Consider the following 16604-nt stretch of genomic DNA (forward strand, 5'->3'; position numbering starts at 1 on the left):
AATTAGTTATTTTTATCTAAAGTTATATATTTTGTCCATAATTTACTTAAAATTCACTCTTAAATAATTTTAAAATTTCGCGTGGATTTGAAAAGGATGCAAAAGGCTAAAGGCCAAAGGGGCAGGAGAAAGATGTCGTCTTGTTTTCAATTTGTTAAGTGTAGGTTTTATTCTATATAAGTTTGGATATAATGAGGATAAGGATGAAGCTAAAGAAGGATACGTGAATCTTTGGCAACCCTTAACATAGATTTTGTTGACTTTTAAATTGACCTACGTAGCATAACAAAAGAAAAATGACAAGAATAATTGGAAGAGAAATTTTCGGAGCCAACTATTTTATTATTTTTGTTTATTATTTAGTCATTATATTAAATTATTTTTAATAAATAAATTATTTATTTATATATGTAAATTTTAAAAAATATGAATATAAATTATATTGATTTATGTATATAAAATTTTGATAAATATATGTATAATTTTATATTTTTTGTATATAAAATATCTGTAAATATAAGTATAAATTATTACTGACTTAGTTAAAAATAATATTTACTGAATATGTGATGTTCTAATTTAAAAATCTTCTGTTAATATTGTCTAGTACATTGTTGAAATTTCGTTTCACTTATAGAAATTTACTTAAATTTAAATGAACTGTTTTTCATCTAATATTTTCTTTTGTCATAATCAACAAACATTGGATAAAACAATGAAAATAAATATTGTTACTCTTATTTTAATATTTTTTAATGAATTCATGCATACATACAATATAAAAAAAAATCATATGTAGAATAACATTATTAAAAATAGGAGTAACATTATTATTTTTCTAAAACATTCTTGTTAGCCAATATCATCCAATACAGCTAGGTTTAGAACATCATCATCTAGCATGTTATCTTCTCTCTTTATTTTTCTCATATAATGGATTGGGCGTTATTTTCAGAAAATTAATTAAAATGAATAAATTTTTTAAAGGACCAAAATGTGTTTTTTTTTTTTTTTTTTGACAAGGACCAAAATGTTTATACCAATCTCATTTGAGGTTTAGAATACTTCAAAAAAAATATATATATAGTAGCCCTTTTTTGGAGTAAAAGAAATAGTCCTTAATAGGGCTAACAAACTTTTGTGAGTTTTCTTTGAGTAGAAGGCCCATAAAAATGGAGAAAGTGCCACTCCTATAGTGTATTGGGCTATTTTTTTGGGTCTTTTTTCCCACAATATATCCCAGTTCGATAAGTCAAATACTAATTTATTGCGAATCTGAGTTTCATTTAAAAATTTGTTATTGGTCAATGAGTGCTGCATATACAAGGTGAAATTTGAACCACTCACATTTGTTTAAGCGAATCACTCGACCAACCCAACTTGATTTTTTTTGGGTCTATTTAATGTCCACTTTGATTAGTTGAATTTTTATTGAAGGCCCATAACCCATAAGGATGCAGGTAATGTTATCTTTAAATTAGTGTGAAAAAAAAATATTTTGAAATTATAGAGGACTACCACCTATATTTTAATTATTTTCTTAGAAAAGTGATAATGCTACTTTTTCTTATAAGATTTTGTTCAAATCACTCTTTATCTATTTATCACTGTGAAAAGAGAAATATTTATTATGAGGATACTTTCAATATAACATATAATAGAGAAGCGTGTTCTTTAATAATTTTATGTTATTACCTTAGGAAAATAAGGATTGATCGAGCGAGGACACTTGCATAGTGATATACAGTGTGGTGTCCAGTTTATGGTTTTCTAGCCACTAATGGTTAATTATTTTTTTATTATATATTTTAATACTCTTATATTATCAATAACCAAAGTGTTGTTATTGAACACAGCTAAAAACAAGGTGTTATTTGTCACCTAGAAAAAACAAGTGTTTCTTTTACTATACCCAAACCTTTATATATATAATATAGGAAATATTTCAAGGGCACCGAAGAGTATCGGTGCACCAATTATTTTAACTGTTGATTTTAATCAATATATTATATATATTTTTTATAATTCAGATCAACGGTTAAAACAACTGAAATACCGATACTCCCAATACACTTGAAATGTTTTCTATAATATATATATCCTTTTATAAAAACAAAAGTGATTTTGAACCGAAAGTAGTGATAGAACATTGTTTAATGTTTAGATAAGGATCAATTTCAGAAACAAAAATTTTAATTAATATGACGTGTGTGTGACGAGATACTGGAAAGTAGAACAATAGTAGTGGCTATAGCCTTATTGGACCAAAGTTAACAGTGAATTAATTATATTTTAAGTTTGAGTATTTTCAAATTTAATTATGGAATTCATTTTTATGTATCAACACACTATTTAATGTAAAATAATATTCTATATCTAAGTCTTTTTATTAATTAAATTTAATTAAATTGATCTATTATAACAAGAATTAATTACGATTAATATTATTTCAAATTTTATTATTTAATTTAAGTAGACTTGATTTATAAAAAAATTTAGATGCGTAGTATTACTTTTTCATGTATTATTATATTATAAAAATGGACAAAATTTAAATTTATTATTTAAAAAATTATTTAAACGTATGATGAATAATTTTGTAAGAATTTTTATACGATTAATTATATCAAAATCAAACTCTTTAATTGTGATTGCTCATAAATTTAATTTATCTAATCAGTCAATTGTATGTATGCTTAAAAAAAATACTAAATAGTCAAAACCATATGTAAATATATATTGAAGATAATTTTGTTTAAATATCAAAGTTTTTATAAAAAATTGTGACGTTTGTAACACTATCTTTTTATGTGCAATAATCTATATCCATAATTCATTTTCTTTTCTCCAAACAATATATAAATATAAAGTTAGTCCCTTTTCTCCAAACACTATATAAATATACAAATTTAGTCCGAATCATGTTACGTATTAATATTTAAAAAATATATATACTAACAAATTAGTTATTTAGCCAATAAGCAATAGCTCAAATAGCATAATTTTTCATACTCAATTAAGAGGTTGCGGATTCGAGTCTCTATATCTTCGGTAAAAAAAAAAAACAAATTAGTTATTTATATAGAATATATATTAAAATATAAAATAAAATTAAACAAAATATATATATACACAAATACAAAATGATTCATATAATAACTGATTTTTAGTCCGCAAGTAAAATTTTTATCCATATATACATATATGATTCTAGAAGCTTCATTTGGCATTATTATCTGTCCAATGATTTATTTGTTCATGCACACACTCACTCACACCCTAAAAGTGCTTCAATTTAAGTGTGGCCTAACTTCATTTTTTCTTTCTACCCACTTTCTTGCCCTTTAAAACTTTGAATGTTACTCACCAAATTTTAGTTAGGATCATACAACATGATGAGTATCCACTCACAAAAATTCTCAACCTCAAGAACTTTGTACAATCTCTTATTGTTAATGTCCCTTCTTTCTATTATCCACACATCAGCACTACACAACACAAAAAACAAAGGCCACGGAAACAAAAGTGTTGCCAAATCAGTTCCAATTGTAGCAGCATCATCTCCAATTTCTCCACCTCTAGTGTTTGCAGATCAAAGGCTTCAATTAGTGTATCCAGTGATCCAAAAATTCAAGTCCACCGTAACCTTAGATCCCTTAGGAGTTACAAAAACTTGGGTAGGTTCAGATATTTGTAGCTACAAAGGTTTCTATTGTGACACTCCACCATACAATAGTTCAGCCGTTGCCTTAGCCTCAATTGATTTCAACGGTTTTCAACTTGTTGCACCTACCCTTGATGGATTCATAGATCAATTACCTGATATTGCTCTGTTCCATGCAAATACCAACAATTTTAGTGGAACAATCACACCCCAGATTTCAAAATTACCTTATCTTTATGAGCTTGATCTTAGTAACAATCAATTATCAGGTCCATTTCCTCTGGCTGTTCTGGGAATGGAAACGTTAACGTTTTTGGACATTAGGTTCAATTTGTTCTCTGGGGCAGTTCCACCACAGATTTTCACACAGAATCTTCAAGTTTTGTTCATCAACAACAACATATTTAATCAGAGTTTGCCTGATAACTTAGGATCCACTCATATTTTGTTGCTAACCTTAGCAAACAACAAGTTCAATGGTCCAATTCCAACAAGTCTTCCAAAGGCTTTAGCCACACTCACTGAAGTGTTGCTATTGAACAACCAGCTAACAGGTTGTTTGCCTTATGAGATTGGTTACCTTCAAGAGGCAACGGTTTTTGACGTTGGGAATAACCAATTGACAGGTCCGTTGCCATTGTCATTGAGTTGTCTTGAGAAGGTTGAGGTTCTGAATTTTGGTGGGAATTTGTTGTATGGTATGGTGCCTGAAGTTGTGTGTGCAAGTTTGATGGGCAATTTGGTAAATTTCTCACTTTCAGATAACTATTTCAATGCTGTGGGACCCATTTGTAGGGTTTTGATTGAGAGAGGAGTTCTTGATGTTACAAAGAATTGCATTCCTGATCTTCCATTCCAGAGATCAATTCTTGAGTGTGCTCAATTCTTTGCACAACCAAGGATGTGTCCATTGATGTGGTATCATAGTTTCATCCCTTGCAAGCTTCATTTTCATAACACTCCACTTTCTTCTATACCCTAGTTAGTACTTAGATTGCATTTAATTTCCATTGCTTCATCTAAAATTGTTTGGTAATAATGAGACTATATAGAAAAAGCAAAATATTTTTAATCAAACGTGCAGTTATGTGCAGTTATTTTTACGTGAAATTGATAGTTGATAATTATTAGATAGTAATTTAATCAAATATGTCTAATTATTTAACAGTTTTCGACTATCAACTATAAATGAAGATAATTTTTTTTTTATTTGATAATATGCTTTAGATAAGATTTTCATATAATTGGTGGATTGACTTTTTGAATGTAATGGTAGACCAAAATAAGTCGACTTTTTTTATTTACATGATTTAAATTGAAAAAGAAAACATTTCCTTCAAAAATTTTTCCATGTGCTGCAAGGCGCATATAATGGGTTGCATTCTTTGTTTAATTTTTTTTTTGTTTTGTGTGTAATGATGTATAATTATTTGTACTGAACTTTGTATGGTCCATCTAATAATTTATCATATCAATGTGTGGCAAGTCATAATTACTTGAAAGTCACATACCTTTCATAGTTTCATATGCCATAATCTTCTGCTTTTATATGATTGTTATTATTGTTTTTTCCCCGGTACAGATAATGTAGCTATGAGGGTTTAATTAGATATAGTCATCAATCTTTTTAGCTATGTTTTTTTTTTTAATTATCCTAAATTTTAAATTATAAAAAAAGGTTTTTACAATTAAAAAATAAATTAAAAAATTGACAAATATTGACTAACTAAAAATTAATTATCTATACTTATTTTTTCTAAATATCAACTTTTCAAATCTCAAATTCAAAAACGTTTAACCAAGAAGAATTAATAAGATATATTACAATAATAACACCAATTACATACCCTAACCAAAATAAATTGTTGAATGAATTCAATATAATAAGTATCGAAATGTTTTAATTTCTCACGATATTTTTCAGTTTAACAAATTAAAAACTAATCCATCGCGGTATTGAGTTTTATTTAAGGATTTGTTGCTGACTAATAGACAATAGATCGTTGCTGTATATGCAAGACAGAATTCAAATTTTCGACATTTTTTTAAATAGGCTAATAAATTAACCGCTAGACCAACTTAATTTAGTTATAAGTATCCAAATGTTATGGCAGCAATAGTAATGACAATCAAGCAGTTGACAAATTAACCGTTGGATAAATTCAAAATAAATACCTCGGATATTACAAAATTAATAAGGGGTATAAGAAATTAAGAGCGGTAATTTTAAAAAGATAAAAAAATCTAAATTTATTTTTTTTAAATATTTATTAATAGTAACAATAATTAATAAATATTAAATAAAATAATTTTAGACTATTTTGACTAAATTTTTATTGTCTCTAAAATATTATCGAAAAAAAAAACTATGTCTGTCTTTCAAAACCCTAAAGTACAAGTATTACTTTTGCTATTACTATATTGAACAATATTAATATTCGAAGGTTGTTAAGATAAAGTGCTTGGACAATCTTAAATGAGGAGAAAAAATGCCAAGAAAAGGGGCTTTCTCCAAAGCATCATGAACATGGTCCTAAAATTGTTAGCTTTTTCTTATATATATTTTTTTATTTTTATTTTTTTTTATCGAGCATCACATTATCTTGTCTTTCCTTCTGAAGGCGGTGTGGCAAATGGCACCCCACACGAAAAAGAAATAATTAAGTAATTCATATATGTGTGAAAAGTTAATTAGGTGAAGATAAAATAATGTGTTGATACCCACTTAGTGATCATCATAATCAAACTACTTAGCACACACTATTTCTGATAATCTAGTTGCACATGTTCATGTCTATTCAATATCTAAATAGAAAGAGTAGTGTGGATTATTTATCATTAGAATAAGTACATATAATTAATTTTTAATTATATACTTTTTAAATTGTAAAATTAATTTTTAATCCTCATTTTTCAGAAAGTTAATTTAGAGTTACCATTTAGGATTAGAATTTAAAATTTAAAATTTTTTTTTGGTGACTCTTTAAAATTTAAAGTTTAAAATTTAGAATAAAAAATAATTTTTAAAAATTAATAATATTAATTGAAACTTTCTTATTAAGCTCTTATTATTATCAATTTATCAGTTACCACAATTTTAGTGTCTAAAGCTTTGAAATAATACAAATCTAAGCAAACGAAAAGCGTAGACAATTCAGTGTTTTTTTATATTTTGGTGCATGCATGATGATTTTATTTCTTTGGCAACCTTAACGCTTTGTTTGGATATAGGAAAGAAAATAGAAGGAAAGAAAATAAGAGGAAAGAAAATGAGAGGAAAGAAAATAAAAAAAAAAAGTAGAGTTATTTGTGTGTTGTTTGGATGAAGAGAAAATGAATGGAAAGAAAATAGAGAAAAAAATTTCTTTTGTTTGGATGAGAAGAAAAGTGAAAAAAAAAAAATCATAATGGTATAAAATTACAATAATGCCCTTATAATAAAATAAACTATAAATATTTTTATTTATTTATGCTTTATTGCATTTTATAAATATTATAAAATATTATAATTTTATAAATTATTTATCTAATACATATATAATGTTTAAATATAAATATTTATTATAATAATGTATTAAAATTATTAAAATTAAATTTATATTAATAATTATTAATAATAATAGAATTAGGAGTAGTATTGTAAATACATCAAAAGTAACATTTTTCTTCTAGTTTTTTTGCTTCTAATGGAAGGAAAATTTTTTTTATAGGATCCATACTAAAATTTTCTTTCCTTCTCATTTTTTTTGGTATCCAAACAAAAGAAAATAAAATTTTTTACTCATTTTTCTTCCACCACTTTTCTTTCCTCTTATTTTCCCTTAAACCAAACATAGTGTAAATGATTGATCAGACAAGTTGCTTTTCTTGAATTGACACAAGGAAAAAGAAAAGAAAATTAAAAGCAATAATGAAGGTAAAGGGGAGTTACAAGGCAAAATTTACTCAACTACTCCCATACAATTTGGAAGTAAATAATAAATGGGATAATAATGTGATTATTGCATGTTTGGTTTGCAGCCATGCATGGCCATGCTTTCCAGCTCAAAAAGGTTCCTTTAGATTAGAATTAGATACATTATTATTAATTTTTATAATTTAACAACAGTATGTAGCGTTAGCCTTGTCACTGGCCACTGTTCTTAATTTTGTCACATATTTAAATGTCAACAAAACGGGCAGCAATACCAAGATAAGCTAACCCTAGTGGCTGCTTATTTTATCTCCAGAAATCAATCGTGAGTCATGACACTTCCTATCTGTATATATTTTTGGAAGAATTTTTAAGTGTACTTAAAATATTATTGTTCTAATAATTTTAACAATTAATTTTAATTAAAAATATATATAATATATTAATTAAAATTAACGATTAAAAATATTAAAATATTAATATTTTAGATATATTTAAATTTTTTTATATTTTTAAGATTTTAATTAACCAAAAGTAATATTGATTGAAGTCTTTTAAAATGAATTTTTTAATTGATACAAGGAGAAAATTTGCACCCACGCACATGCATGTTTTATATAAAAAAATTGTTAGAATTATATTTAATACTCTATCTTTAGTTAGTTCCCCAATATACATTAATTTCCCTTAATTTATCCTTTTTTTTTAAATACCAAAATATATATCTGTACTGTCATTTACTTTTTACCCCTTTATTGATACATGAGAATTCGTGTGCAAAACTGCAAATGAATAGGAGTTCACTGTTAGGAAATTATTTGATCTCTTAACTTATTTGTGACAATACATATATTAATTATAATCACAAATTATGTTATTTCAAATTAAATGAGTTATATAATGATGATCTCATTTATTGTTTTAAATGCTAATGGAATAAGTCGTTATTACTTTTGATTTGGAATTAAATAAGAATAAAATTGGATATTATCTTTTGTTCTTTAGATAATTATCTTTTTTGGATTTTAGATATATTGTGCATGTTTGGGCGCTATTATTTTGTTAAAAAAAGATCTTTTTTTATTTTTTAACGGCAAATTTCTAGTAGTAAAAGTAAAAGTACTAGTAAAATAAAAAAAAAAGATCTTTTTTGAGAAGCTGTAATTTACATCTTTTTTTAAAAGATTTTTTTTCTTAAAAAAAAGATGTTTTTCATGTAATAAATGAATAAAAAAGTACTTTTATATTATTATACCCAAATATAATTGATAGATAAAAAGACCTTTTTACATGAGATATCCAAACATAAAATTACTTTTACTTCTTTATAAGATCTTTTAAAAAAAGATAACTCGAAAAAAGATCTTTTTTTAAAAGCTCACCCAAACAAGCCCATTATCTTTTGGGCCTAAGATACTATTTTATTTGGGCTTTAGGGTTTAGTGGGTGCCATACTCAAATATAAATAGACCTTCAGGATTTCGGTCCCCAATATACCAAAGCCGTCTTTGTTGCTCTTTTCTCATCAAAAGAGTTGTAGTTCAGCCTCCTAGGAATACAGAAGACTTTGGTTGAAAAAGATCGAAAAAACTACAAAATCTAAATTCTTCTATCAATTTTTTACTCTTACGAATAAAAGTACACTTCCGCATTATATTATATTTTTGGTGATTTAATATGGATGATTTAGAATATTAAAATTAATTTATTCCAACATTGACGTGCATTAATGAAGAAAATGAGGCATATGCAAATTAAGAGGGTCATACAAAAAAAAGGAGGAAGCCATGACAGTGAGGCGGTCAACAGCGCTCTTAGGGCGCAGATGACGGAGCATCCGATCGTCTCTGGTTCTTCAACTCGATTCTTAAGATTTTTGAGTACGTCGGTAAACTTCTTTGATATTCTTGAGATTTCGGATACCCTTATGAAGTCGTGGCAAATTCTTTACTCTGCCTTGATCTGTGTATTTTTTTTTTGTTAATTTTTTTATATGTTGTGTTTTTCTGTCAACGTAAAATCACTCTTAGTATATAATAAAAAAGGGTTAACCATCAAAATTTCTCTCAAATTATTCAAACGCTCATAAAAATACATTTAAATTTTACTATCGACAAAAATGTCTTCAAATAATTTAAAAACACAACAATAATATTCAACAATAAATATATATTTTCAAAAAATACCTTAAAGATTGAATTTTGATGTGATTTTTTACAAGAATTATTACAAAAATAAGATATTATACATAAAAATTGGTGATTTTTCGTTAAGTATATATTTTTCTATAAATTTTTTTGTTAACAACTAATAATACTTTTAAAAAATCACAAAACAATATATACGTAACAAAAAATCACCAAATTTTAAGAATAATATCTCATTTTTATAATCATGCTTGCAAAAAATTACATCAAAATTCAATCTCTAATGTATTTTTTGAGAAATACATATTTAATGTTAATTTTTTTGCAAGATTATCTAACATTAAATATGTATTTCTCAAAAAATATATTAGAGATTGAATTTTGATGTAATTTTTTGAAAGTATGATTAAAAAAAAAGATATTATTATCTTTAAAATTTGGTGATTTTTCGTTGAGTATATATTTTTTTTGTAATTTTTTTGTTAACAACTAATAATACTTTTAAAAAATCACAAAAAAATATATACTTAGAAAAAAATCACCAAATTTTAAGAATAATAATATCTCATTTTTTAATTATGCTTGTAAAAAATCACATTCAAATTCAATCTCTAAGGTATTTTTTAAAAATATATATTTACTGTTGGGTATTCTTGTTGTGTTTTAAAATTATTTGAATGCATTTTTGTCGATAGTAAAATTCAGGTGCATTTTTGTCAGTGTTTGAATAATTCGAGGGCGTTTTTAGTGGTTAACCCAATAAAAAATTTCTAAAATTAAGTCATTGTTGTTGCGAATATATTTGAGAAGGTCCTTTTATATTTTCATTAGTACCATTTATTATAAATGCATTATCTTTATTAGTGATTTTATTAAGCATCTTAGGCTTAGTTTGGTAAAGTTTTTACTTTTTAAAAGTTGTATATTTATGTTTGGTAAATCAAATTAGAAATTGCTTTTAATAAACACAAGCAACAACAATTGCATTTAGTAAAATAGCTTTTAAAATTTAAAAATACTATAATAGACATAAATGCATGTATTAAATTTAAAAATTAGTTAACATATAAAGTTATATTAGACTTTTGAATTTTAAAAAACACAAGCCATCTTTAAAAAGCTCTATCTTAGGTGCCTTTAAAAGTACCTCATCTTTTAAAAACTGCAAGTACAAGCACATGATCTTTTTTATTTACCAAACATAAAATGAGGAGTTTAAGCTTTTAAAAAGTACAAGCACCTCTTCGAAAAGTTTTACCAAATCAAGCCTTATGTAGTGTTAGTGTTTCTGATTTCATTGTAGAAAAGAATTATATATGCATTAAAAAAAATTATGTCCGCTGTACTTATCTCTCTAATTTTTTATTTACTAATTTGCCTGTTATGGGCTTTTTTACTAAAATGCGCATGAAAATTTCTTTAATTCCTAAAATGCGCATATGTGAAAACATTTCTCAAAATGCGCCGTGCCACATGGCAGGCACGAAATGGAATGACCATTTCACTTAGGACAGGCACGAAATGGTAAAACTATTTTATTTACCATTTCAAGTTTGTCAGCAGCGAAATGGACAGACCAAATCAGAGACAACAGATACGAATTGGGCATACGGCAGTGGTGAAAACCATTTTAAGTTTGTCAACAACCATTTTAATAATATTATTTAATTTATTATTTAATAATAAATTAAAATTTTTAATTATAATTCATGCATATAATGAATTTTCTATTTATGTTTGTTAAAAGTTGAGTCCGAATTGCAAGTCAAAGTACAGTACAGTATATCATAGAGTACGTAGTGAGTGCTAAATCATATAAGTTAAGACTATTTTTTTTTCTTTTCATCCCTTCTAAAGTATACTTTTTTTTTATCTTAAAAATCACTTCATTCTTAATTTTTGTAAGTAAATTGTATGAATGCTAAAAAATATATACTCTATTTACTCTTAATCTTTCTTTGAGTGACTTAATCCAGTATAAATAAACATCTTTCGTACTATCACAAATTGTTAAAAAAAATTATAACCACTTTTCTTATAATTATCATAAAAATGGAAGAATTTTTGATATGGTTAATTATGAGTCATTTTTTCTTACAATTTTATAGAGAAAAAAATAAAAGTAATACATAATTAATTTAATAAATGAAAAAAGTTATAACCAAGAATAGCCAAGAAAGCAATCATGAACACAACAAACCACAAAGAAAAATACAAGAGAAACACACCGATTCGTGCCTGCTATATATGAACACAACAACCATAAGTAAAATGGCCCATTTCGTGTGTGTCTGCATTGAGTTGGTCTATTTCGTGTGCTTCATATATGAATTCCACTGTTTCGTGTGTGTCATAGGTGAGGTCTCTTATCTCGTGCCTACAGGAGACCTGCTACAGAAGATATAGCCCGTGTCAGATTCAATACACTATTTCGTGTTCACTATGCTTGACTTGCTGCCTAAAATCATTTCGTAGCTGACTCAAGCAAAATGGTCGTGCGTATTTGAGGAGGAAAATCAAACCGTACGTATATTGAGAATTAAAAGCTTTTTTATGCGCATTTTAATAAAAAAGCCCGTGTTATGTCCATGTGTTCAGTTTAACTAGTGTAGATTAATTGAACAAGCCTTAATAATGAATTTTGTGTGAAAACTATTAATGTCTAATGTGAATGAATGCCTTAAATCATTTTCTTATTCTCGCTGGGTGTCATTCTGGTATTCACGCTCTTTGCGAGAAGCCATTTAGAAACAATTTCAGCCTTTATCTCGCTACATGAAAGATGCTTTGCTTTCAATTTTAAAAATGTTATATTAAATCTTCTCATAGGCAAGAAAGTTCTAGTAGTAATTGAAAAAGTCTAGCCACCATACATGAGTACAATACCTTTTAGCCTCGTCTTGAGCTATAACTCTAACATTATTTCTATATTAATATTTTTTTGTCACAAAAATGACTATCAATAAACTCAAATTCTATGCCATAAGAACCATGTGATTCCCAAAAGAGTTATAGAGAGGATTAGAGGAATTTTAGAGTATTTATCTATTTTTGTCTTTAAATAATTTTGGATCAGATATTTTAATTTTTAATTAAAATTAATTATTTGATTAATTTCTAATAATTAATTTTGTCAGTCATTTAGGTTCTTTATTCCGTCAATTCTAACGGGAAACAAAACGGTCCCTGACAACTCTAACCGAGGACAAAATGGTCTATCTCCCTTTTATTTGAAAACGACGCCGTTCTCTCCCGATTTCTATCGTATCTTGATTAACCCTGACATTTATACTCTCATTCTTCACTTTTATAGTCTTCTTCTCCGTCTTCTACTTCCTCCTCTTCATCTCCAAAAACAAGCCATGGTGTAATTGCCATGTGTGTCGCACCTACCTCAATATGTCATGGACCACACGCTTCCCAAATTTCTGTAACTGGTACACATCTACCTTCTCCGCACTTCACCCACTAGAAGCATCTACCTCTACGTCTTCAATAATAGCATCACCTCCAATCCCAACAACGTCCACCACATCCTCAATAACAAGTTCCACAACTACTCCAAGGGCACGCATTTCTCTACTCTACGACAAGCAATATAGATTGTTGGACATTAGGACATCATGAGAAGATTCTCCTTCAACATCATATGCAAATTCTCATTTGGAATGGACTTCGAGTGCTTCATTCCTTCTCTCCTGGAGTCAAAGCTGGCAGGAAATTTCGATCTCGCATCCAAGCTATCAATACAGCGAGCGATGTCGCCTTCGCCGCTCATATGAAAACTGAAGTAATTATTGAACATTGGTTCGGAGAAGAAGCTGAAATAAGCGATCAGAATGGTGGACAATGTGCCCATGGAGATGATATAGCAGAGGAGGAGGGAGATGGCGACAACGAAAACGACGGGTTTTAACAAATCGGACCTGCTGTCTAGATTCATGAGATTCATCGAAGACGACAAGTACTTGAAAGACATAGTCATTAATTTTCTGAGTATGAATTGGTTGAGAACAAGTTAAGAATTTTTCTTCTTGTGAACATTGAAATTGCAGAGTGTGCATTGTGTAGCTTGAAGTTGCAGTGCTAGACTGTTAAGGTTATGCAACGTATAATGGAAATTGGAGAAAAACAGTGTCGTTTCTAATTAAAGAGGGTCAGGGACCATTTTGTCCCTCGTTAGAGTTGCCAGAGACCATTTTCAAATTTTTTGGTAACAAAATATTTTCAGCCATAATTAACCAAAATTTTCCATAATTTACATCACTTAATAATAGTTTTATTTTTTAACCCAATCTCTCATCATTCCATTTATCATATTCTTATCAACTCCACTTATTAATAATATTATTAATATCATATTTCTTACTATTAGGCATTCTTATAATCAATACTTAATATTCTCTTTTATAATTTAATTTTTATATTTAAGAATATAAGAATAATAATAATAATAATAATAATAATAATAATAATAATAATAATAATAATAATAATAATAATAATAATGGACGGCAATGATAATATATATTAATTAAGTTAATTGCACTTGATTCTTTGTTTTCTTTAAGGCATTTAATATCAATCAATAGAGATACAAAAAAATCATTAATTCTTTGTTTTCTTTAAAGCATTTAATTACACCTAATTCTTTGTAATATATACCTTCCATTAATTCAATTACAATTATTTAAAAATCATGACTCTAATACCATTACAAGCACAATAGTGTATAAGCTAATGAATTTTACAAGAAGTCATGTTTATCATTGCAAATACTATGGCATTTGAATTCGACTTTAATACGGTACCTATGGTAGAAGGTGCTGATGAAGAATTTGAACAACGGACTCACCCAACGAAGTTGTTGTCAGTCAACCAATTTTCAAGAATATGAAAAACCACACTAGCTTTGATGAGGTATGGTAATAAACTGATTTTTTTTTTGTACTTTTATGTGCATTTATAATTATATTGTACTAACTAAGTTCATACACATAACATTCATACGTTCGTATATATAACATCCATAATTACATACAACTAATATCTAAAAATTAAATTCATTTTTATTAGATATTACGTCTATACACATATCATTTTTTAGTTATTGCATAAGTAACTATAAAGTTAACACAGATGTTTTTAAATTTTATCATAATTGAATTTAAAAATATCAAATTCTTAAATTAATTTATTCAATTGATAAATTTACTCATAACATCTATAATTATTATGTACTCATAATATTCATAATTTCATGGGCAAGTTACTTAAATAAATAAATTTGAGAAAAGCTTTACTCAAATGTGCAAAACTGGATATGGTTACCCGTATGTGCAAAAACTGATTATTATGTAAACCGTGGCAACCCACCACGGTTTCACATTGTTCATAAACCGTGGTGAGTCAAGGCGGATTATGAAGGAGAATTTTTGAACGTAAACCGTGGCAGGTCACCACGGTTTACTCAGGATTGCTGGCGTGCATAAACCGTGGTGAGTCACCACGGTTTATGAAGAGATGGCGAAACACATAAACCCCTATGGGTCACCACGGTTTATGTGTGTGTGTCTATATAAGTAATCCGTGGAAGGTTAGGACGGATCACTTGTTGAATCACAAAAAAAGGAAATTGTTGTTGTGTTGAGAGGAAATTTTGGAGGCTTGAGGGGGAAGTGGGTGATGGAACCAATGGAGGATGAGAATCGTTTGTACCGACTAAACGGCGTCGCTCACGTGGCAGGATATATCGACCAAGAGGTAAGTTATTGTTATTATTATTGTTATCAAAATTCATAGTAATATAACAATTGATATTATTAGGAATATTGTTAGTGAAAATATTTTACTATGTTTATTTGTGTTGTTATTCTGATTAATGTTATTTACATAAATATTGATATTATTATGGTTACTGTGAATCAAAATGTGAGGCATTCATTACTATTGTCTACTGATTAATGCATATTTTATTATGCTGATTTATCTTGTAAGTCTGGTTAATAGTATTTTTCTAAAATATTTTGTTATAATTGTAAATATTTTATTGAATAATATTTTTTATCCTGTTTTTATACCGTTATAATCAGTGCTTAGTATTCGTAGCTTAACTCTGTATTACACACTAAGAGAATATGTTACCCACCTTGTGCAGCCTAGTAGGGTTATTAGCGCCGTTAGGAGGCAGCAGAATATGCCCTTACATGACCGGATTATACCGTATCTAGAGACTGCCGGCTTGTATCATCTGGCTAGGCTAAACAGTCAGTGGTTCTGGGTTGATGAGTCTCTCCTTAGCGCATTTATTGAGCGGTGGCGTCCGGAGACCCACACGTTCCATATGCCGTTTGGTGAGTGCACCATTACTTTACAGGATGTTGCGTATCAGCTGGGTTTGCCGATTGATGGTGTGCCCGTTAGTGGGTGCTTGACTGAGTTTGAGAATCTTATGGAACACGGTAGACCAGCATGGGTGTGGTTTCACGAGTTGTTCGGGGAGTTACCTCCACAGAGTAAAATTAAGCAGATGACAGTGTGCTACACATGGTTCCACGAGAGGTTCCGGGTTCTCCCTGCAGATGCTACTGATGAGACCGTGCGTGTATACGCACGCGCTTATATCCTGATGCTGTTGTCGTCTCAGCTCTTTGCGGACAAGAACGCAAACAGGGTCCACCTTCGCTGGTTGCCTTATTTGGCATCGTTGGACGACTTGGGCAGATATAGCTGGGGCTCCGCTGCACTAGCCTGGTTGTATAGGTGTCTTTGTCGTGGTACAAACAGGAACGTCGTTAACTTGGCTGGGCCTCTACAACTACTACAGTCTTGGATTTTCTGGAGGTTTCCCACTATGAGGCCCACTGGTTTTGACCGGTTC

General features: G+C 28.4%; 1 protein-coding gene across 1 annotated transcript; it reads left to right on the plus strand.

The window, feature by feature from the left end:
- Nucleotides 1–3230: 3230 nt before the first annotated feature.
- LOC112756103 (uncharacterized protein At4g06744-like) lies at nt 3231–5189 on the plus strand. The gene has a single exon (XM_025804536.3). It carries the CDS (start codon nt 3393–3395, stop codon nt 4644–4646), a length of 1254 nt encoding a protein of 417 aa, XP_025660321.1. The 5' UTR covers nt 3231–3392; the 3' UTR covers nt 4647–5189.
- Nucleotides 5190–16604: the final 11415 nt, after the last annotated feature.

This window comes from Arachis hypogaea, chromosome 6, assembly GCF_003086295.3.
Source record: "Arachis hypogaea cultivar Tifrunner chromosome 6, arahy.Tifrunner.gnm2.J5K5, whole genome shotgun sequence".
Taxonomy (NCBI): Eukaryota; Viridiplantae; Streptophyta; class Magnoliopsida; order Fabales; family Fabaceae; genus Arachis; species Arachis hypogaea.

What these genes read in the sequence shown, in the direction of transcription:
- LOC112756103 (XM_025804536.3), top strand. Translation starts at nt 3,393, where the DNA reads ATGATGAGTATCCACTCACAAAAATTCTCAACCTCAAGAACTTTGTAC.